The sequence below is a fragment of the Notolepis coatsorum genome (genome assembly GCF_963971535.1).
Source record: "Notolepis coatsorum genome assembly, chromosome: 1".
Lineage (NCBI taxonomy): Eukaryota > Metazoa > Chordata > Actinopteri > Aulopiformes > Paralepididae > Notolepis > Notolepis coatsorum.
Genome location: NC_140165.1, coordinates 117,897,234 through 117,921,148, shown reverse-complemented (window position 1 = coordinate 117,921,148; position 23,915 = coordinate 117,897,234). Strand labels below are relative to the sequence as shown.

The 23,915-nt window shown below is 44.2% G+C and overlaps 1 protein-coding gene across 1 annotated transcript in view; it reads right to left on the bottom strand.

Annotated features, from left to right (window-relative positions):
- Nucleotides 1–23,915, bottom strand: part of LOC311248304 (protein O-GlcNAcase) — a gene marked incomplete at its 3' end in the record, with an annotated part of 77,702 nt that overhangs the window by 36,627 nt on the left and 17,160 nt on the right. Inside the window, exon 3 of the mRNA XM_084337987.1 lies at nt 59–156. Within this exon, the coding sequence (XP_084194113.1) occupies nt 59–156 (98 nt within the window). The remainder of the gene's footprint in view (nt 1–58; nt 157–23,915) is intronic.

The window sequence follows — 23,915 nt, the reverse complement described above, 5'->3', positions numbered from 1 at the left end:
GGATGGGTGGATGGATGGATGGATGGACGGTATGGATGGGTGGGATATGTTGTTGTACCTTCCTCCCCAGGGGAGTAAACCTCCCTCCACAATAGTCTGTGTTTCAGGTCATCTTTAGGGCCGTAGAGGTAGGTATTTAACCCCCAGCGCTGCATCCTGAGAGAGAGAGAGAGAGAGAGAGAGAGAGAGAGAGAGAGAGAGAGAGGAGAGAGAGAGAGAGAAGAGAGAGAGAGAGAGAGAGAGAGAGAGAGAGAGAGGGAGAGAGGAGAGATGGAGAGAGAGGAGGGAAAGAGAGAGAGAGTGAGAGAGAGAGATGGGAGAGAGGAGGGGGGGAGAGAGAGAAGAGAGAGAGAGGGGAGGAAATAGAGAGTGAGAGAGGGAAAGAGAGAGAGTAGATACATTGGTCCTCACTCTCGAACATGTTCATAACAGGGGCGTTTTTAGGGTAAGATATAGATTAGAGTTTTTTAAAGTGAGGTCCAGGTCCATGAGAGGGATCTGGGCAGTCCCCATATGAAAATTCAAAGTTAACAGGACCAAATCATCAGTTTCTTATTTATTTATTTAACCTTTATTTAGCCAGATAAAACATTGATCTGGTCCAAGAAGCCCCAACGAGAGTACAAATATACATATATACACATATACATACATACATACATACATACATACATACATACATACATACATACATACATACATACATACATACATACATACATACATACATACATACATACATACATACATATATACATATATATTATGTAACGGATGGTATCGTGAAGCGCAGTCAAGAGAGGCTGGCGTGAGTAGCGGTGCTATGGGTTAAACTCACTATCACATCCTCAAAAGACGCATAGACCCAGTACTTAGAAGTGGATTCACCTCTTGGTATAGCGGTCTGTGTTGCTGCCTGCGGTGTGGGAGACCGGGGTTCGACTCCCACTCGGGGCATTGAAGTTTGAGGTGACGTTGTCACAACCGTTACATATATACATATACATACATACACACATATACACCAATAACAAATAAACAAACAAACATTATGCACAGCCTATGTACAAAAGAAATAAACAGTTAATCTCTAGTCTTTACAGTTTTCTTCGATTGCATAAACACTCAAATCAAAGTATTACACAATTATCAAAACCTTACACTCAAGGAGCAAAACATAGGCCCAGATTTGCACCCCTATAAGCACAATGTCAGCCTCACACTTTTTGCAAAACAATACACACAGTGATTTGCAAAACACTAAACACACTTGCATTACATTACACATAGAATGTCAAATTACCACACATATGAGCCAATTGGTTAAACACAGCAATCAGATGCACAAACACACCATTGCTTAATTGTAGATGCACCAATCAGGTTTAAGCACTATAAAAATGCAGCAGGTGAGTTCACCTGCCTTCAACCAAAATGGAAGGAGAGTGAAGTACTGTACACAGAGAACATGAAAATATACAATACATTCACCAAACACTACACAAGACAACCAATGATGCAGACTGATGAAAATATAAATTTTCTCTCCATATACCCAAATCAGTCAACATGTCAACATGGAGAATCACAACAAAAAATTATCTTGCCAGATCCCAGCTAGGCAAAGAGATAATGTCTAGTATTTTCTGTACTCTATTTAAATTTTTTCTATTTTTGTTTTACTCTAATTTTAACCTGTACTGGATACAGTATTTTATGTTTGTCTGATATTTGCTGAGCTTACTGTGTTATGCACACTGTAGTAGCATGAACACTGGGACATGTTTTGTTGTGATTCTCCATGTTGAAATGTTGACTGATTTGGTTATATGGACGAGAAAATTAATATTTTCATCAGTCTGCATCATTGATTTGGGTATATGGAGAGAATAATTTTTTTCATCAGTCTGCATCATTGATTTGGGTATATGGAGATAAATAAATTATATTTATTTTATATATATTTTTATGTCTTCTACAGCATTGGTCTTGTGTAGTGTTTGGTGATTTTATTGTATATTTGCACATTCTCTGTGTACTTCACTACAGTACTCTAATCACTGAGAAGTAGAATTGCTAAATGTGTTTTAGGTTAACACTTTAATCGCCATGGGTTCAATTAATAATTTACCATCCCTCGCCAACTCTATTGTCTATGGTGAAGTTCCCCTTCTTTGCAGGGCTATAACTATAAATTCTATTGCTAAATGCCATTATTATGGCCCATTCAATGTCCTATATGTATTGTTCAGGGTTGTAGCAACGTTAAACTTTTTCATTCACATATTCATACTAAAAATATGGTCTAAAGTATAAGTATGTTTTTATCGTTTTCTGCAGCTTTCTTCAGAACGTGATTTATAGCCCTAAATGCATTATATTGATGATCAATACAGTTTGGTAGGAATCTGTGCGAGATAAAAAATGTCAACTGGATGTGCTTCTAGAAGTTTCTACGTATCATCTGATGATGACCGGATGGGCGGGGGGGATCGTTTATAATTCCGTGGGGCAGCGTTAGATGATTCATCCAGAGTATGTTCATCATAGCAGTTTTATATCGAACAACGTTAGAATATAACGCTGAATCTTACCGTGGCTTCCTCGCGCCGCTGGCAGATGAGCGTGGAACAGAATTTTTTCTATTATGGGATGTAGAAATGCCCTGATCCATTTCCAGGTTGTATAATAGTATATACGTCCAAATCATGTTTGTTTTTTCGAGTTATTTGCACCGATCGATGTTCACTGTGTCAATACGAGTCTCTCTAACGATAGCGAGTGCCCGGACCACATATGGATGAGCACTACCGGTTCAAAGGTTAATTTCCGGTTGGCGATCTGCTCGATCGGCCACCAGATGGCGCTCTTGAACCGCTAGAGAGTTGAGTGGAGCTTTGCCTAGTGTGTCTCAGGGCTCCGGAAAGGAAATATGATTTCGATGACAGATTTTTTGAAATATTGACATCAAAGACGAGTTACGGCGTCTTCGGCAGAATGAGCATGGCTAGGAATGACGTGAAAACTCGTCCATGGCGATCATAGTGTTAAGCACATCAGTGTGTAACTGGTTCACAACAGAATTAAGTCATAAGAAACGTGTGTTTCATATGGTAACAAAATTTAGTTTTTATAAATTAGTGTATAGTTTGTGTTTAATTTAGCAAAGGATCTGAGGTGTTCTGATAATTGTGTGTGTGGTTGTGCTAATTGTGTGTAGTGTTTTGAAACACCGGGCCCCTGTTTCAAAATCGGTGCTTAAGCAATCGAAAAATTCTATACATAATGTTTCAGTCTTCTCATGAAAAAAGATTAGATTTTGGGGTATTTTCCCTGCCTTTGGTCCGCTTTGCATTCACATCTCAATGAACCGCAGCAGGGTTCACTTGCAAGAGTGGAATGAGCTTTCACACCACCCCAAACCAACCGGACTATCCGAGGAAATTAACCTAGGGTTCGATTAAAGCTTATTATAGTTTATCACAGTATCATGAGCATGTCTTTGTCAGTGGACACTGGACATGGGTATGGATGGCTCAGGTGCTGCTACGTTAAAGTGGCACATCTTCAATACCTATCTGTACTATTTAAAAGCGCAGTGCACTGCAGGACACACTCAAAGGTTATTGCACCTCAGAGATGGCAGTGGACATGTATGACAGGACAAAGGTCATATGTAATGGCCTTGGGATTGAGGAACATACTACCATGCCAAAGGAGGAAGCAGAAATGGATGGACGAGTATGTAGTTGAGTCATCTTGTGGCACAAGCTCAGACCTCATGGTCAGCTGAGACAGAGACTGTTCTATCCAGTCCTCGACAGAATGCTGCAAGAGCTTGAGAGCAGGTTCTCATAAGTAGGAAACAACGTATGAGAGGCATACAGGCATGTTATCCAGCCTCAGACAAGTTTCTCTCAGTGGAATTGCTGCAACCCCTCGCCACACATTACAATATCCAACTACTGCCAGAGGAGATCACAGTTGAAAAGTGTTTCCTGGTCAGGACAGGCAGAGATGCAGTCCCTACTATCCAAAGTGTCTTTTCCCTCCTGGATAATAATAATAATAATAATAATAATAATAATAATAATAATAATAATAATAATAATAATAATAATAATAATAATAATAATAATAATAGATAATAATAATAATAATATTAATAATAATAATAATAATAATAATAATAAATAATAATAATAATAATAATAGATTGGATTTTAAGAGAGAAGCGCCTTTCTCAGACTCAAGGACACTGTACAAGGAAAGGATGGAAAAAATAAGAAATAAATTGAAAAAATATATAATAATGCATTTTATTTATAATGCGCCTTTCAAGACACTAAAAAAAAAAGTCCACAAATCGTGTTGAATGAAACAATTATATAGGATCAAATGAAAAACTACTACTTGCTAAAAATCTATGTTTAAAAGTACTAAAAACCAAAGAAAAAATACCAAACACTAACAAACATCCAGCACAGACAATGGGGATGCTACCATAAAAAAAAATATTTTTTTTTTATCCGGGGCTAGGAGAAAAACATCCGGGGGCTAAAGCCCCGGAAGCCCAGGGCCCAGTACCTTTGTAAATATCTTGCAAAAATCATCGTAAAAAATCGTACTAACAAATTACTACTACTTACTAACACACACACGCACGTACTGTATAGCCTACGTGTGTAATGAATGAACAGAGGCAGGGGGCCAGGAGCATGCATAGTGTATAGCTATAGAGGCAGGGGGCCAGGAGCATGCATAGTGTATAGCTTATAGAGGCAGGGGGGCCAGGAGCATGCATAGTGTATAGCTATAGAGGCAGGGGGCCAGGAGCATGCACAGTGTATAGCTATAGAGGCAGGGGGCCAGGAGCATGCACAGTGTATAGCTATAGGGTTAGGGTTAGGGTTAGGGTGTAATGAATGAGCAGAGGCAGGGGGCCAGGAGCATGCACAGTGTAGAGCTATAGGGTTAGGGTTAGGGTTATGGTGTAATGAATGAGCAGAGGCAGGGGGCCAGGAGCATGCACAGTGTAGAGCTATAGGGTTAGTGTTAGGGTTAGGGTGTAATGAATGAGCAGAGGCAGGGGGCCAGGAGCATGCACAGTGTAGAGCTATAGGGTTAGGGTTAGGGTGTAATGAATGAGCAGAGGCAGGGGGCCAGGAGCATGCACAGTGTAGAGCTATAGTGTGCTTTTATTTAATTTTCGGACATCACGATGCCTCTTGAGCATGACTGTAAATGTAACACGTAATTTTTTATGAGTAAAACATTTTCTTATTTATAATTGTTATAATCATATTCCAATTAAGTGAACAAATCACCATGATTCCTCCCAATTAAAGCCCTTGAGAACACGGCGCACAGCGGTCTGTGACTTACGACTGCCTTTTCGAGTTCGTAAATCCTACATAAATCCTAAAACGAATGTACAATATGAAGCCGTTCAAGAATGCCAAATCATTTCGTAAATCGAGTTATGAAGGAATTCCTTGGTAACTTTCACATATATCGTTGGAGAATGAGGAGCATTGTATTGATCCCGGGGGTACGCATCTGCTTCAGTTACAGGAAATAATATGACCTCATGAATTATCAATACAGTATATAGTACTAGGACCACAATACTAGCTGCTAGACAGCACACACACAACAGACACAGCCACATTTTCATGCCCTTGTGGGGACAATCCATTGACTAGTATTCGTCTCTTAACCCTTACCCTGACCAATGTCCCCCACAAGGACAGAACAATTCTTACTCACACACACACACACACACACACACACACACACACACACACACACACACACACACACACACACACACACACACACACACACACACACACACACACACACACACACACACACACACACACACACACACACACACACACACACACACACACACACACACACACACACACACACACACACACAAACACACACACACACACACACACACACACACACACACACACACACACACACACACACACACACACACACACACACACTCAAACGCATACTCTAGGTCTGAACATAATATATAAAAATTCACATTGATATCACAATATGAGAGAAAACAATAATGCAATGTGCTTACATAATTTATAAAATACATGAATCTCTCCCTCACATTCACTCAAGTCTCAAATACACACTCTCCTCAAATACACACAACATATCTGTCACACACTCTTTATTATGACTCTCTCTCTCTCCCTCCCTCTCTCTCTCTCTCTCTCTCTCTCCCTCCCTCCCTCCCTCCCTCCCTCCCTCCTCCCTCTCCCTCCCTCTCTCCCTCTCTCTCTCTCTCTCTCCCTCCCTCTCTCTCCCTCTCTCGCTCCCTCCTACTCTTTCTCCCTCCCTTCCTCTCTCCCTCTCTCTCTCCCTCCCTCTCTCTCCCTCCCTCCCTCCCTCCCTCTCTCGCCCCCCCCTACTATTTATCCCCTCCCTTCCTCTCTCCCTCCCTCCCTCCCTCCCCCTCCCTCCCTCCCTCTCTCTCTCTCTTTGGAAGTGGACCAGCTCTTTTCTCTTTTCTCTCTCTCTCTCTCTTTTCTTTTCTCTTTTGGGTAGGCACTGGCAGTTATCTCTCTCTCTCTCTCTCTCTCTCTCTCTCTCTCTCCTCTCTCTCTCTCTCTCTCTCTCTCTCTCTCTCTCTCTCTCTCTCTCTCTCTCTCTCTCTCTCTCTCTCTCTCTCTCTCTCTCTCTCTCTCTCTCTCTCTCTCTCTCTCTCTCTCTCTCTCTCTCTCTCTCTCTCTCTCTCTCTCTCTCTCTCTCTCTCTCTCTCTTCTTCATTTCCTGGGCAGATGGTACATAAGTCACCTCCACAAAAACATGCTGACCAAACTGGCCAAAACATGCAAAACAGAAACATATGCACGCGCGCGCACATTTTAAATGCCATATTTATGTCCACATACATACAAAGTACATTAAGGACATAAATAAACACCAAACACTAACAGTGCAATTAGCTCATTGGGAGTCATTCAATTACGTTTGTGCCTGTGCCTGTGCAGCACCCACCGTACACATACAATATTGACACTAGTGTTGTCAAAAATATTGATTTTTCGATAAATATAGATTCTGAACATTTAAAACAGTTTCAATACTCATTTTCAGCAATATCGATATTTAATTATTCATAAAATTTTCTTTTACATTTTTATTTTTTTTGTATAAGGAAGTTGCTCATTTCAATACCTGTAATAGTACAGTAGTCCACACACACATGTGCATTCAGTTAAGTTGGAATATGACTGTAATACAAACAGTTCAGTTTGTCAGGTACATGCAACACAGATTACAGTGTTTACATCTGTCTGCTTGAGAAAATACCATGTTCTGCAATACAAATTATTGAAGTGAGATGAACAGACTGAACTTTGTTTTATTAGATAAAACATGTTGACAAAGTTTTACTTTGCAGTTGAAAAAAGGTAATAAATTAAACTTGATAAAAAAAATAAAAAATAAAAAATATCGCAATACTCAGCGTATCGCGATATATTTAGTATCGCGATACTGTCGTATCGTGACACAAGTATCGCGATAGTATCGTATCATGAGGTCTCTGGCGATTCCCACCCCTAATGTCATATATGTTATGATGAATTGAAAATGGGGGACCCCTGATGTAAACAAGACAAAAGTCTTTCTCTGGTCTGCATCCCCTTAACAATTGTGTGTATTGAGCCGTACTTTCGTCTTGTTTACATCAGGGTCCCCCATTTTCAATTCATAATGAATTGTAAGTAAGGGTGCACCTTGCACCGTGCAATCCATTCTTTGTTGATCTAGCCCACAGTATTTCTGACACTGGGAATACATTCCTTGAGAATCATAGATGTCCCTAGAATCAGATACCAAGAACATGCAAAAAATTATAAAAAAAAAAAAAAAAATTGTAATTAATTTTGAGTTAATTTTCATAACGCGATAATTTGCTGTGTAATTAATTAATCGAATTAACGCGATAAACTGACAGCCCTAATATTCATTAATATTCAGGTGCCTTGCTCTCGCTGTAGCCTATGTCTGTATCTCTCTGTTTTTCCTCTCTGCTTGATACTGAGCACAGGGAACTGCAGACTCACTACAGGAGTTATATCCCCATTATGAATAAGTGGCACAGTGGGCAAAACGCTCGTCACTAACGCAGGAGATGCTGGGTTTGAGCCGGCGTTGCTTCCGGCTTGGCTGGTCGTTCATACTAATACAATTGGCAGTAGTAGGGGGTGGGAAAGCCGGTGGGTGGGGATCGGACGTTGTGGACGGCGACTCCTACAGGTCGGTTGGTGCGCCTGTACAGCAGAATCAGGAAGCAACGGGGGCAGCGTGAGCCTACCACACGTTACTCTTCGCCGCTGAGAGATCTCGCTGTACTAGTGTTGTCACGATACTGACATTTCGAACTTCAATACGATACCTTGAAAAGTATCGATATTCGATACCATTTTCGATACCACGGGGAAAAGGGTTCAATCTTAAAATGTAAAAAAAATTTAAAAATAAAAAATTTAATAAATGTTGCTTTTGTTGCTGGTTGATTCTCCTCAGCTTCTATCTGGTACTATAAGAGAAGATAAATATAACACTTTTAAAACCCTTTGTTTATCTTTAGATCACACATTTAAAAATAACTGTTCATCTCACTTCAATAATTTTTATTGCAGAACATGGTATTTTCTCAAGCAGACAGATGTCAACACTGTGATCTGTGTTGCATGTACCTGACAAACTGAACTGTTTGTATTACAGTCATATTCCGACTTAACTGACTGCACATGTGTGTGTCTGTGTGTGTGGACTACTGTACTATTACAGCCATGAAATGAACAATGCAACTTCATTATTAAAAAAAATTAAAAAATCTTTTATTTTTTATTTTTTTTATGAATAATTAAATATCGATATTTCGGGAAATGAGTATTGAAACCGTTTTAAATGTACAGAATCGATATGTATCTATTTTTCAATATTTTTGACAACACTACGCTGTACAGGTGAAAAGTATAAAGGGATGTCTGTCATCTCATCAATGTGATGTTCTTTCACCAGAGATGAGTGTGCCACCCTGAGAATGGCACTGACAACGTTGCATTCATATTTGCAATAGTTTAAAGGAAAACTCCAACATTTTGGGAAAATTTGCTTATTTGGCATCTACCCTGAGTTAGACAAGAAGATACATACCCTTTTTCTTCTCTGTGCATGCAGTAGGAGTAGGAAGACATGCACCGTTAGCCTAGCTTAGCATCAGTCACTGGAAGTAGGTTCCTCCATTAGCCTAGTTCCAAACGTCTTCCTACTCCTACTGCATGCACAGAGAAGAAAAAGGTATGCATCTTCTTGTCTAACTCCAGGGTTCCCAAAATGTTGGAGTGTTAAGATACATACCTTTTTCTTCTCTGTACATGCAGTAGGAGTAGGAAGACGCGCACTGTTAGCCTAGCTTAGCATCAGTCACTGGAAGTAGGTTCCTCCATTAGCCTAGTTCCCAATATCTTCCTACTCCTACTGCATGCACAGAGAAGAAAGGGGTGTGTATCTTCTTGTCTAACTCCAGGGTAGATGGCAAATGAGCTAATTTCCCAAAATGTTGGAGTTTTCCTTTAACAATCTCAACATAAAATAACCAAATATGTTGACTCGTAATTTTCAATAAGATAGAACACTGTCGCATTTATAATGAAATAATAGCATATAGACCTACTCTATTTTGACAGTTTGCCGAGTTTAATTTCACCAGTCGCTCTAATATTGTTACAGTGAATGTCTCTTCACCACTGTCACCAAGTCTTTCTTGCAGTTGGAAAGTTTTAACAATCAATCAAACAATCACGCAAACAAATATTTGCTGAGCTACAATTTAAAATCCAACGATTTTGAATTGAACAGGAGAAATCGTGTTTCGCAATTTGATTATAGCCTAGCGTGTGCCGCTGTCAACCCAGTCCACATGTGGACATGGAAGATGGAGAGAGAGAGAGAGAGAGAGAGAGAGAGAGAGAGAGAGAGAGAGAGAGAGAGAGAGAGAGAGAGAGAGAGAGAGAGAGAGAGAGAGAGAGAGAGAGAGAGAGCATCGGCTATAGGGAGGTGTAGTGGTTACGTCATTGCCGTTTTTCGTGTTCCACCCTCTGTCCAACGCAATGTATTTCCCCATTGCCCATTTCTAAATTGCCTCATTTAAAACAAATAAAGCATTAACATTTGCATGGTGTACCTTTCTGTGCTTATTCATCCACAATCTATAGCTCAACATGAAAATATTCGCAATTAATCATAAAAAAAATCGCGAAATTGTATTTCAACCAACATTTTTTAAACAATAATGTTAGTGATAGAAGGGAACTCATTTTGTGCAAAAATTTAAAGCTTTTCAATTTCCATGCGGCAGAATTGTTACAATAGCTGATAATCCATTTTCCCAATGATAAATCCCTACGGGTGGAACAACCAGTGACGTCAAACTACACCTCCCTATTGGTAATCTCACATGGTGACGATAGGATGATCTGAATATGGAGCACATCGCCCAACTACTGCATACACACAAACACACTCTCTTATACACACAAACACACTCTCTCATACACACAAACACACTATCTCATACACGCGCACACACACTCTCATACCCATACACACGCACACTCTCATACGCATACACATGCACACACACTCATACACACACTCTCATACACATACTGTACACACGCACTCTCATATGAATACACACGCACACACACTCTCATACGCATACACTCTCATGCACACACAAACACATGCACACACACTCTCATTATGCAGAAACACGCACACAATCTCATACGCATACTCTCATGCACACACAAACACATGCACACACACTCTCTCATTATGCGACAGTGGCTCAGGAGGTAGAACAGTCGTCTGGTAATCCGGAGGTTCTTGGTTCGATTCCCGCTCCTCCCAGGCAGCTTGTCGAAGTGTCCTTGAGCAAGACACTTAACCCCTAATTGCTCCCGGTGAGCAGGTTGGCACCTTGCATGGTTGCCTTTGCCATCGGTGTGTGAAAGTGTGAATGAATGGGTAAAAATGTGAGGTACAAATTGTAAAGCGCTTTGGATAAAAGCGCTATATAAATGCAGCCATTTACCATTTATGCAGAAACACGCACACAATCTCATACGCATACACTCTCATATGCATAAACACCCACAGACACACTCTTATATGCATAGAAAAATGCACACAAGCCTCCACAGACATTTTCTGCCAACCCTGACTGTGTGAAATGTGACTCAGGGCTTTCCCTAAACAATGGTATAGGGGTGCAGTGCCACTATGACAATGCACCGGCGCAACCATGTGTTTAAAGAAATTATAAAGATAATTCATTAGGAATATATATGACTTATTTGGAACTTTTGTTAGCTATTTTATTGAAATTATGTGTTTTAAATTGCAGGAAATTACAGCAAATCGCTGTGACTGTAACAATACCTTTTTTATTTTATTTTTATTTTTTTAAATGGGACAGACTTACTGAACTCAGGTCATTGCATTATCTATTATGAACACAGTCCAGGACAGAACAGGATCCACTAGCACAGCTGTTGAGGCCTTGACAGCAGAATACAAACACCTTGGAGAACCAGGATGTATTGCTGATTCCAGATCAGATTATGATGTGCACTGAGGGTCACACACACTTAGCCAAATACTGTTCCAAAGTGGTCTTACAGTACACATATTTGCCATCCTCCCCAGAGTCATACGAGAAGAGTGATATTAATTCCATCTCTCTGTGCGTCCGTTTTGGAGTTGTTGGAAGTTGTATGTCTTCACTTTTGACCAGGCTAGGCTACCATAGCTGCTCCCTACCGCTTCCAGTCCTTGTGCTAAGCTAGGCTACAGTAGCATGCACCTGGACCTGCTCTCTGAGACTACTGGACACACAGAGTCTTGACACTGTGGAAGAAGGCAAATAAGGCTATTTCCAAAAATGTTGATGTTGTTCCTTTAAGAGTGGATAAAAAGTACATCAAGGCCATTTATTAAAGAAACAGGACACATAGTGTCCCCCAGTGGCTAGTTTCTGGATGTCGGTTGCTGCAAAACATTCCGAAAGAACTTGCCCTATGTGTTTATTCTGAATGGCTTTTCTAATTTGGTGTTGTGAAAACACAAACTCTTCTTACTGGGCTGACAGCAGCGAAGAAGTTGGTAGCTATGCGCTGTAAACTGCCTCATTCGCTTGCTCAATGCTCTCAGAACATGGACTTTGTTGTATTTGGACATTGTGTATTTGGTGCTTTCGTGGCGGTACAGTTTAAACCAGGGGTCAGCAACCCTAGGCACGCATGCCCCCATAAGCACGCGGGGGCATTTTCATTGGCACAGGGGGCAGCAATAAAAAAATGTTTAATAAAAAATATATATTACTATTATTATTATTTTTTTTTTTTACTTTGGTTTGAAATATTATAGTGAAATATTTTGCACTGTTGTCGCATTTATCTTGTTGAAATCCTCCCACAGGTTCTTTTTTGTAAGTTGACTGTTTTGCACACCCCTATGACCAGCTGTTTCCATGGTGCTCAGCTGTCAGCAGTCAGCTGGCCTCCCGCGCCTGCGCGCAGTTCCCAGGTAATCACACAGTGCTGCGGTTGCATTCTGTATGTGCCGTCTTTCATGAAGGCTTGCCAAACAAAGAGACAATCAAATCAAGGATAAAAGATATCCCCATGTCAGCTCGAAGTGTCGAGCGACGCATCAACAAAATGTCAGAAAATATCAGAGAACAGCAAACAGCTGGATTAAAAGATACTCCGGTGTGCAGCTTAACCTGTTCCACTTGACGGGGTCGGTACCGACCCCTTTTGACCTTATTAAATTATTATTATATTTTTATAAAGATGCAAAATAATTTGTGATTTTAAAATCAACCGTTTTCAAGTATTATTATCACTACTATGTCACAAATACATGTAGAATGTAAAACGTTAGGTTGGCAATAGTTTAGCAATAGGTTAAAAGTGTATTTATATCATTTTAAGTTTTTAATTTGCAATCGTTTTTTTGACCCGGAACCAGATATGGAAATGTTGAACCTTGGGAATTGGAATCTTTTTGCGGCCATTTTGTAGAGGACATCGCTAGCTATCGTTCAGTGTTGGAATTTCTCCGTTCTACACTTCCTGTGGTCCACTATGGTGGTTCAAAGTTCAGCGTTCTGAATGAATCATATCAATAATTGTTATGATTCGCGATAATAAGCTACAAAAGGTAACGTTTTTGACAAATATTGAAACGCAGTCAGTTTCTCCACACTATTGTAATCATGTAGGAAGAATTAGATCTGAAATTAGTTACAAAATGGTTATACTGTGGGGAAAATAAAATAGTACAGTCGTGTACAGTAAATATCAGTATCTGTTATTATGCAAGCCTGGTGATACTATATCATAATTGAACTCGGCCATTTGAAAGATACTATATGTATATATATATAAATGTGCGAATTGGCTATAATAAGGTAATGTATAAGCATATATTCTATATTCTATAATAATATTTCAAATTGCATTGGTCCGGATGGGAGAATTCAGTACTGTATATACAGAACCTTCAGTTTGATCATCTTCCCTTTATTAATTTCCTTAGATCTTTTGTACACATTATCTCAAGAGGGTACTGAATGAGCTCAGTGGCAGTTTTTTAAGCTTGGTCATTATTATCATGGTTTTATTCACTGTCAAAGATGAAAAGAAAAATCATAATTCATATTTTCCTTTGTTTCATCACAATTTAAGCAAGCCTAGTAATAGACACAATATTTCTGACACTGAGAATACATTCATTGAGGTCCATAGATGTTCCTAGATACCAAGAATATGCAAATAGCCCTTGTAGAAGTGGAGCAATATTCCATTTACCTAGGTATACATTTTATGCAGATTTTCACCTGGGGTGGAACAGGTTGTGACAAACCAACTACAGCCCCCAGATAACGGAGCTCAGTAAAGCAAAACTGTTTGTCTGCATTGCACCCCCGCCCCAACTCAGATTTAGGGTTGATACAACCATCATAATAATATTGTTAATAATAATAATAACAATAATGATGTAATAATGTAAAAATTATCATTAAAAATACCTGATTATGAGAAAAAATAATTACGATGCATGGAATATTGTTGATATGGCACACTAGTTACAACTATATTTCAAACTGGCACTTCATGTCAAAAAGGTTGCTGACCCCTGGTTTAAACCCACCTATGGGCAGGGGGGGGGGGGTTCTCAGTGAGTTATTTTAATTTGTTTCTATGTAAATCTTTATTGTAGGTTTTTAATTATTGTTAAATTTTTCCTTCTCCTTTTCATAAAAGTTTACTTTATTCTCGCTGCAATAAAAATATATGTCTAGCACACACAGCCTTCCTACATCACTGTCTCAATAACAAATGAAAAAAATGTATCATGGGGAAACGGTTTACCGCTGTCCTTTTCAGAATACAGTGTCTCGCAGCAGTTTAGTGTGCAGGCTCTATCTCTTTAATTCTACATCTTTAAACAAGCATCCTGTTGACTGCTCCTATATGAAAAGACAACTCTAAACATGATACAGATATCACAATCAAACCTTCATTACAACTAATCCAGTTGTTGTCCTTTGGTACACACTGTTAGATTCTGATCAATCTGGCCAGTATCACGTCTTCTTGTGTTATCCTCTCTCCATCCAATTCCTCTGCGTTGTGTACTTTTAATGGTCCTGACGTCTCATATACTGGCTGATATGATCCTTATCTCTCCCCGTTAGTGCGATCCGCAAACCATAATAATTCTCCACCTTCGTAAGAATTCGACACTTTGACACAGCGTAATACCTTACAAGGAGAAGCGTTGTTTATTGATATAAACAGAAGCCTCAGCTCAGATGTTAACAGATTGTATTGTCCTTGTAAGATCTATTCTAATGATCTTTCGGTGTGTTCAGTCTATCGTCCTTCTGCTATTCAGTCCAATGGTGGTCAGGCCTGGTCGTAGCCAGAACCCTTCTCCCGTTAGCCGAAGCTAATGATGATGTGGTATCCTTCCTCCCCCCCCCCCTCTCCGTGATGAGAGGAGAGAGTGTCTTCTGTGTGATCTCAGTCCTAGTCGCTCTTGGTCTGCCTTACACCCGGAAAACACTGTTCGACTTATAGATCTTCGTCATAGCAACGACGGCCCCGCCCCTCTCCTGGTTGTCATGCGACGCTGTCATGACAACTGCTAATAACCTTTCACACATTTCAAAACGTTTCATTACTGTTTCATTAAGATGAACCTCTCTCCGCCCTGCTCTCTGGGCCCACACTCGCTCTTATCAATGTGTTCTTACAAGGAATGTCAACATTCGGCCCTGCTCAGTGTGGTGCTCACAATCACCCTGCTCTACTGAACCACCGTCTCCTGCTTCCACCGTCAGCATGCACTTCGACCTCTCTGGCACCGTTACATGCTACCATCTCCCCCCAATCTATACATCACATACATTGAATAAACCCCGTTTTCTCTCAACACTGTAGAGTATATCTGTGGATTTTTCATACACACTATAGATTTACCACCGAAATACTGTAGTGATTTATAGTATTCCTGTGGATCTTTCCATACACACTAAAGGATTTACCACAGACATACTGTAGTGATTCTATTTATGTAGTGGATTATTATAGGTAGGTATATTACTACACCTACAGGTACACTATTATATAGTAAGGTGGATCACAATAGTCTGTGGTTTTACCAGTGAAATACCATGGCATTACTATAGTTACTATTATTACAGAGCAAGACGCCCAGCTATGTTTCTGTCCTCTGGGAACGCTGTCTGCACTGGTTGTTATGGTGTTGAGCTCCCAGTGGGTGTGTTCACTGGTCTGCTGTCATGTAACACACTTATATAATCAAAGGTTAATTGGTGCCTGCCTGCTTTCCTTCCCTGATGTATAATCTGTTGTGAAGGGCCAGATTAAACCGAATATATATATTTATTTATATATATATATTTAATTGTATTTGTATATTCTCTAATATTCCCTGATATCCCTTGTATATTCCTTGTACAATATGCATTGAATATCCATTCTAGCCTACTGAACATCCCATAATAGTCTCCATTCTACTATTGGTCGAGACCTTGGTGCCAGGCTGCCATACCCCTCAGACCCAGTTCAAACGTACCGCTCCACATGTACGAACAAGTCCTAGTTCTGCGTAGGAATCTGACTACCGCACCACTAATGGGACTATTTGTTCATAGTGCGTATATATACTGCGCTACTAAAGTAGGACTTCCTTTTCAGTCCAGTTTCTTACCCTCCAATAGAGTCACAGACGTAAAGCCTCCCCGCGACGCCACGTGTGGGAGTAAGGCCAAGTTCGGCTACCATCGGTATTGAGACATCGTGTATATTGATATTTGAATAGTCATATTTGGCACTATATCGTCGAGTTGGACGTAGTCTATTAAGCTAATAATAGTCTGTTAATATATAGTGCTTCGTGCGGTGAGAATACTACCGTAGTCAGTACCCCATCGTTTCGGGCAGAGAACTGGCTGCTTACCCAGGGTGGTTGACCCCATGTGAAGCTGCACCCGAGGAGCCCCAGAGCCGACGAGCGAGTGGACCTGTATACCGGATTATTCTACCGACGACAGCCCGCCTTCCCAGGCACGGATTATGCTTTGTATACTTTGATTATTCCATGGATAAAGACCCCCGACACTGCCGTGTGTTGGAACCCCCCCCCCTGGAGAGGACGCAAGGTGAGGAGACGCTCTGCAAGACGAGGTCGCTTCACGTCTCTCCCCCGTGGACCGGAGAGAGCCGGCCCACAAAGAGTCCACCTGCTTTCATCTGTGGTCCAAGGATCGCCGGCGCATTGAACGGCACTACAGTGGGTTCACCTGGGATACCCTTGGCCGGACGAGGCAGCCGGATTCTACCCCCCCCCCCCCCTCCTACTCCTGTCGGCTTACAAGCGACCGGATTAACCCCCCCTTAGTGTATCTAGTATATAATCATTAAAGTATCATTGCTGTTATTCCTTAACTATTCCAGGTCGTATATTTACCACCTGCGCCATCAGAGATTGGACATTCTCTATTGATATACCGACGAATACTCTTTGCCATAAAAGTGCATACTATTTCAATTCATAAATGTAATTAAGTGATTAAGTGCTTGCTCTACACACCATTGCTGTGTAGTAATAAACGCATACTTCGACTTCGTACATTTGTGTTGGATCCGTTTCATCTACGTGAGAGTGTTTATGATAATATATTTATGCCGTGTACTGGGTGGCCGAATATTAAGTACAAAGGTAGTGGTAGTAAGTATCATATCTAGTAATACAGTCAGGGAATTGTACCCCTCAGTTACAATTGGTCCTTCGAGCCGGAGGGTAATTAGTGTAATATTAATATAGTGTTATTAATATTGAAATGGCCTATGATGAACACTCCACGAAACGATCCTCCTAACCAACGCCCGCAGCGCGAACGACGGCTCCCTCAGTACTTAGAGGCTTACGCTGTCAGTCAACAACCTAGTCTTCTACTAACAGTAAACGCGGTAAAACTAGAAAGTAAAAGTATGTCTAACCCCAACGCCCAGACTACCCCGACCATAGAGGCCCCTACGGGCTCTAATGTAACTGACCAAGTTCACGGTGGGGACCAGTGGGAACCAGACATGACTTCACACCCCGCCAGTACTGAAGAAGTAGTCCCCGATGAGTCCCGGGAGGAATACAACGCTACCGAGAGAGAACTCGGCACGGAAGAAGACGGGGAGAGCACCGTGGAGATAGAGCTCCAAGGCTCCGCAAGGAGTACCCCGAGGGAAGGCTCCCCTATACAACCGCCTTCTCCCAGCGAGGCAGAGAGGACCCTACAGCAGGCCTTCCTCATCAGCCTGAACGCCGCTGCTGAACGCGACCGACTGCAGATCCAGCAGCGAAGCGAACACGAGCAGATACGTCTAGAAATAAGACGCATTCAGATGGAAGAGAATGTGGCCCGAGAACGAGCCGGTGCTCAACGGGACGCAGCGCGCGACAGACAGCAGTCGCAACTAATAGAACAGCTGATCAGACGGACAACACCCTCTCCCTCCGCCAGAGGCTCCAGGAACTCGTCTAGACACACCTCCAGGGCGGCATCCCCTAGCCGAGTAAACAACCCTGAACTTGACCAACAGACGAGGTCTATACCCCCCACAGACCACCTCCCCCCACCGGTCCAAGCGAGACCTAGCAACCGGGAAGGAGCAGCATATCCTGTGGAGAGGCTAAACCAGAGACTACAAGCACTGGATGACCTAACTGAAGACGAAGAGGAAGAGGAGGAGAACCACGCCCGAAGACAGCACAGTACTCTACCGGACCAGGAGGTCCGGTACAGCCCAGGCTATACTCCCGCGGAGCTGTGCTACAGACCCCCGACTCTATACACGGGTGAGCACGACGCACGACCCGCACCGAGGAACAGCACCTGGACAAGCGGGCCATGGTACACTGCCGGTACCAGCCCATACCAAGGAGCGGGAGGAGACTCGCCTAGGAGGCCTCTCCCCCAACGCTCGCCGATGTACCCACAGTCAGCGTCATACATTGGCACGCCTATGGTACCCGACTTCACCCAAGAGGACCGGGCCCAGTATACAGAACTCCGCATGTGTCTGGAGACCATGTTGGTGGATGTATTGGATGAACGCCACAAATACGCCATCCTACTGAAGCACTTAAAGGTACCCCGCGCACATAATATAGCGCTCGCCTACGCGACTTCCACCACCCCATACACAGCAGCGCTGGTAGCATTGGACCAGAGGTATGGGCGCATATGGGATTACGTGATCCAGGAGATCCGACACATCGACTGCTTACCCCCAGCAATAGACAATCGAGCACTGGACGACCTGTCCATCAGAGTGCAGTCCCTGGTAGGGATGTTGGGAGCGCAAAGAGAGAAGGGGAGGCATGAACTTTACGCCAACTCAAATGTGGAAAGGATTCTGGAAAAGCTGCCGCCCGCTCGTCAGGAGCGCTTTAGGCGGCAGAGGGACCACAGAGACCCGAATGGCCCCGAACCGAACCTCCTCGATCTAGCAGACTTCCTGGCGAGAGAAGTCAGCAGCCTACGGCTAGATACATTCGGACGGAGCACCCCTGGCTCCAGAGAAGGAACCAGACGACTAAATGATGGAAGAAGATCGGTGACTGTGATGCACCAATCGGAGTCAGTACCGAGCAGCAGGAGCCACAGTACCCCCTCCAGAACGGAGAAGTGGAAGATAGTGTGCCCCTACTGTGAGAAAGAACACTGGCTAGCGCAATGTGACTCCTTCCCCAAGCTGAACGCGGAGGAAGCAGGTCAATGGATAAAGTCCAACAAGCGCTGTTTTCGCTGTGCGCGCTCACACATGGCAGCCGAATGCCGCTTAAAGAAAAGGTGCACCAAGTGCGATGGAGCCCATCTGGACATACTTCACGACAGTAACAGACGGCGCCCTTCACCCGCACCATCCAGCCGCAAAGCGAGCGTCATGTACATCGATCCCGCCAGCAGCAGTGGAGCCCGAGTACTCCTAAAAGTAGTGCGTGTGACACTAAGCTACCAGAATAAAGTCCTGGACACTTACGCCGTCCTCGATGACGGGTCAGAGAAGACCCTGCTGCTCGCCTCCGCTGCGGCCCAGCTAGGGCTGCGGGGAAGCGAAACCCAAATGACAATTCGGACAATAAGACGAGATTTGAAGACGATAAAGGGCGAGAATGTCTCATTCTCTATCGCAGCAAGCGGCCAGCCTGAGCGACGGTACCAGATTGCAGACGCTTTCACCAGCCAAGAAATAGGACTGTCGCGGTACACATACCCCGTCGCCAAGCTGATGGAGAAATATGCACATCTGCGCAAGTTACCGATCCCGCTCATAGACAATGCTATGCCGACCCTGTTGATAGGCTCCGACCATGCAGACCTCATTGTCCCGATAGACCGGGTTCATACCGGACCCCAAGGCTGTCCTGCAGCAGTCGAGACCCATTTGGGATGGACTCTCCAAGGCCCGCTCGCCAAATCTCTCAACCGAAGTACAGCCACTAGATGTCTCCACTCCCGAGTCACAGAGGGAGAAACCGCACTCCTGCAACACGTAGAGCGGCTATGGACCTTGGAACAAATGCCCTTTAAGAACAGAAAGAAAGACATTCGCTCTAAAGATGACATTTACGCCATTCACCTCCTCGAGACAGGGACCAAGAGAGTCCCGGTCAACGGCGTGTTGAGATACGCCACGCCACTCCTGCGGCGAGAAGGAATGCCTACTTTCCACGCCAAGACAGACGCCACAGAACGGTACCTGCTGAACACGGAGCGGCGCTTAGCCAAGAACCCCGCCCAAGAGAGTGTATACCGCGCTGAGATTGAGAAGCTCATCACAGCGGGACACGTCACAAAGATGGACATTAAAGAGGCAGACCAGACCACTGAATCGTGGTACGTGCCCCACCACAAGGTCCATCACAACGGTAAAGACCGCATAGTATTTAACTGCAGCTACCAGATCGGATCCCAAAATCTAAATAAAGAGTTACTGCCCGGTCCCACACTCGGCCCCTCCCTACTCGGCGTTCTACTCCGCTTCCGCCAGGAAAAGGTGGCCATCAGCGGGGACATTAAAGGAATGTTCCTGCAGGTGAGATTAGTAGAGGCGGACAAGCCCCTGTTACGGTTCCTATGGAGAGAGAAGCCAGGAGATGAGCACCCAGCCATCTACCAATGGGAAGTCCTCCCCTTCGGAACGACGTGCAGCCCCTGCTGTGCTACATTTGCACTACAGAAACATGTAGCAGAGGACCTAGCAGCGGACGAAGAGGTCCGACACAGCGTAAAGAACAGCTTCTACGTAGACAACTGTCTACAAAGCCTTTCAACCCAGGAAGAAGCCGAGGCTCTCCTGATTAAACTCCGCGCCTCATTGATCAAAGGCGGCTTTGATCTCAGGCAGTGGGCCAGCAGCGATCCGCAAGTACTGCGCAGCCTCTCCTCCGAGGACAAGGCAGCCAGCAGCGAGACCTGGATGGCTACAATCCCGGGAGAAGCCCAGGAGATGACCCTGGGATTGGTGTGGCGATTCAAAACAGATTCGCTTCACTACAGACACAAGCCCCTGACTACGGAGCAGGGAAGGCCGGCGGCGGCGCCGACCACCAGACGGAGTGTGTACACAACACTCGCCCGACAATATGACCCGCTAGGATGTATTCTACCATACACCACCAGGGCAAAAATGATTGTACGAGCATTGTGGGACAAGGACCAGGGCTGGGACGACCCCATTCCCGCACACCTTGCATCCACCTGGAGAGAGTGGGAGATGGAGCTCCACTCACTCCCAGGCGTTAATATGCGCCGAAGCTACTTCCCACCCACGGTGAGGCCAGAGACATGTAAAATGGACTTACACGTCTTCAGTGACGCCTCAGAGGTCGCATACGGATCAGTAGCCTACTTGCGGGCCCAAGACCAGGGGGGAGAGATCTACACAGCATTTGTCCTCGCCCGCTCGAGAATAGCCCCACGCAAGCAACAATCTATCCCACGTCTAGAGCTCTGCGCAGCCCTAGCCGGAGCGCACCTAGCCACGCTCATCCAACGTGAGCTCACCATACCGGTGTCTAGAACAATCCTGTGGTCAGATTCCACGACGGTACTCGCCTGGATCAAATCGGACTCATGCAAGTACAAAGTCTTCGTGGGAGTCAGAGTCACCGAGATTCAAGACTTAACCGAAGAGTTAACCGGAGAAACAGAGTGGCGCTACGTTGATACAAAACAGAACCCAGCTGACGTCATCACCCGGGGGATGCCCCTGGATGACCTCACCCGTCGCAATGTCTACAGTGACGGCCCCGCATTCCTAAGACTCCCGGAAGGACAGTGGCCCACGCCTATCCCGAGGGAAGCAAGTCCAGAGGAGGTGGAAAATAAGAAGTCTGTGTTCTGTGGATTGAGCACCGTAGCCTCCACCGACCCTAATATAGACGATTGCACGTCCATAGAGAGTGCACAACAAAGAACATTCCTGCGGTACCACCCGGAGTGCAAGTCCCCCGCTGATATGTCAGCAGCTAACTACGAGGAAGCAGAATTGCTTCTACTGCAGCGAGCCCAGAGAGACTCGTTCCCCGATGAATTGGCCTGTCTACAGGGAGGAAAGCCCGTCCCATCCGACAGCAGATTAATTCATCTGGCCCCCGAGAGCGACGCTCATACCCTCATCAGAGTGGGTGGTCGCCTACGCAGAGCCCCCAATCTACCGGATGACATTAAATACCCGATCGTATTGAACAGCCGACACAAGGTCACAGAGCTGATTATAAAGAAATACGATGAGGATGTACATCACGCAGGAGCAGAAAGAGTCTTCGCGGAAATCAGACGTCGTTACTGGATCCTACAAGGAAGAGAGGCGGTACGACGCTTCCAGCGAACATGTCTAGACTGCCGCAAGTGGCGCGCGCAGCCCAGCATACCAAGGATGGCTGACCTTCCTCCATGTCGCCTCCGAATCGGTGACAAGCCATTCCACTCAACGGGTATGGACTGCTTTGGCCCGCTGCACATAAAGAAAGGAAGAGGAACCGAGAAGCGGTGGGGTATTGTATTCAAATGCATGACCACCAGAGCGATACACATCGAGCTTCTCCCGACCATGAGCACAGACTCATTCCTTATGGCCTTCCGAAGATTCACATCACGGAAAGGAAGACCGTCTACCCTATTGTCCGATCATGGGACAAACTTCAAAGGCGGCGAAAGAGAGCTGAGAGAGAGCTTCCAAGCTATGGGCCCAGAACTTAAGACCCACCTCGCTCCAGCACAGGTTGATTTCCAATTCAACCCCCCAAACGCACCCCACTTCGGTGGCACTTGGGAACGAGAAGTGCGCTCCATAAAGACAGCCCTGTACGCAGTACTTGGGGCCCAGACTGTGGCGGAAGAAGTCCTAATGACAGTCCTCACGGAGATTGAGGGAGTACTTAACTCGAAGCCCCTCGGATATGTCTCCAGTGATGTGGCGGATATCGACCCAGTTACCCCCAACACACTCCTGATGGGGCGGCTAGATCCTGCATTACCCCAGACAATGTACCGGCCTGAAGAAGCGAACGGCCGACGAATGTGGAGGTACAGCCAAGTATTAGCCGACAAGTTTTGGAACAGTTTCCTACTGCACTACCTACCGTCTCTACAGACCCGCCAGAAGTGGGTAAAGGAGAGAGACAATTTGACAGAAGGAACAGTCGTCATGATTATTGATCAATCACTGCCCAGAGCTATGTGGCCGGCCGGCCGCGTAAGCAAAGTGATCACCGGTGCCGACGGCAAGGTCCGAGCAGCTGAAGTGCTCGTCCAGGGTCGCACTTACACCCGTCCCGTGGCGAGGCTCATAGAACTGCCTCGACTCCCAGACACAATCGATGATGACCATGACCCTACAACCCTATGACTTTGTGAAGTTGACTGACCCCTACAGCAAACCCTTATGTGTAAATAGACAACGCGATTAATCTGTCTCTGTTTAACTGATTAGGTCTGGGACCTATTCAGGGGGTGGCTGTTGTGAAGGGCCAGATTAAACCGAATATATATATTTATTTATATATATATATTTAATTGTATTTGTATATTCTCTAATATTCCCTGATATCCCTTGTATATTCCTTGTACAATATGCATTGAATATCCATTCTAGCCTACTGAACATCCCATAATAGTCTCCATTCTACTATTGGTCGAGACCTTGGTGCCAGGCTGCCATACCCCTCAGACCCAGTTCAAACGTACCGCT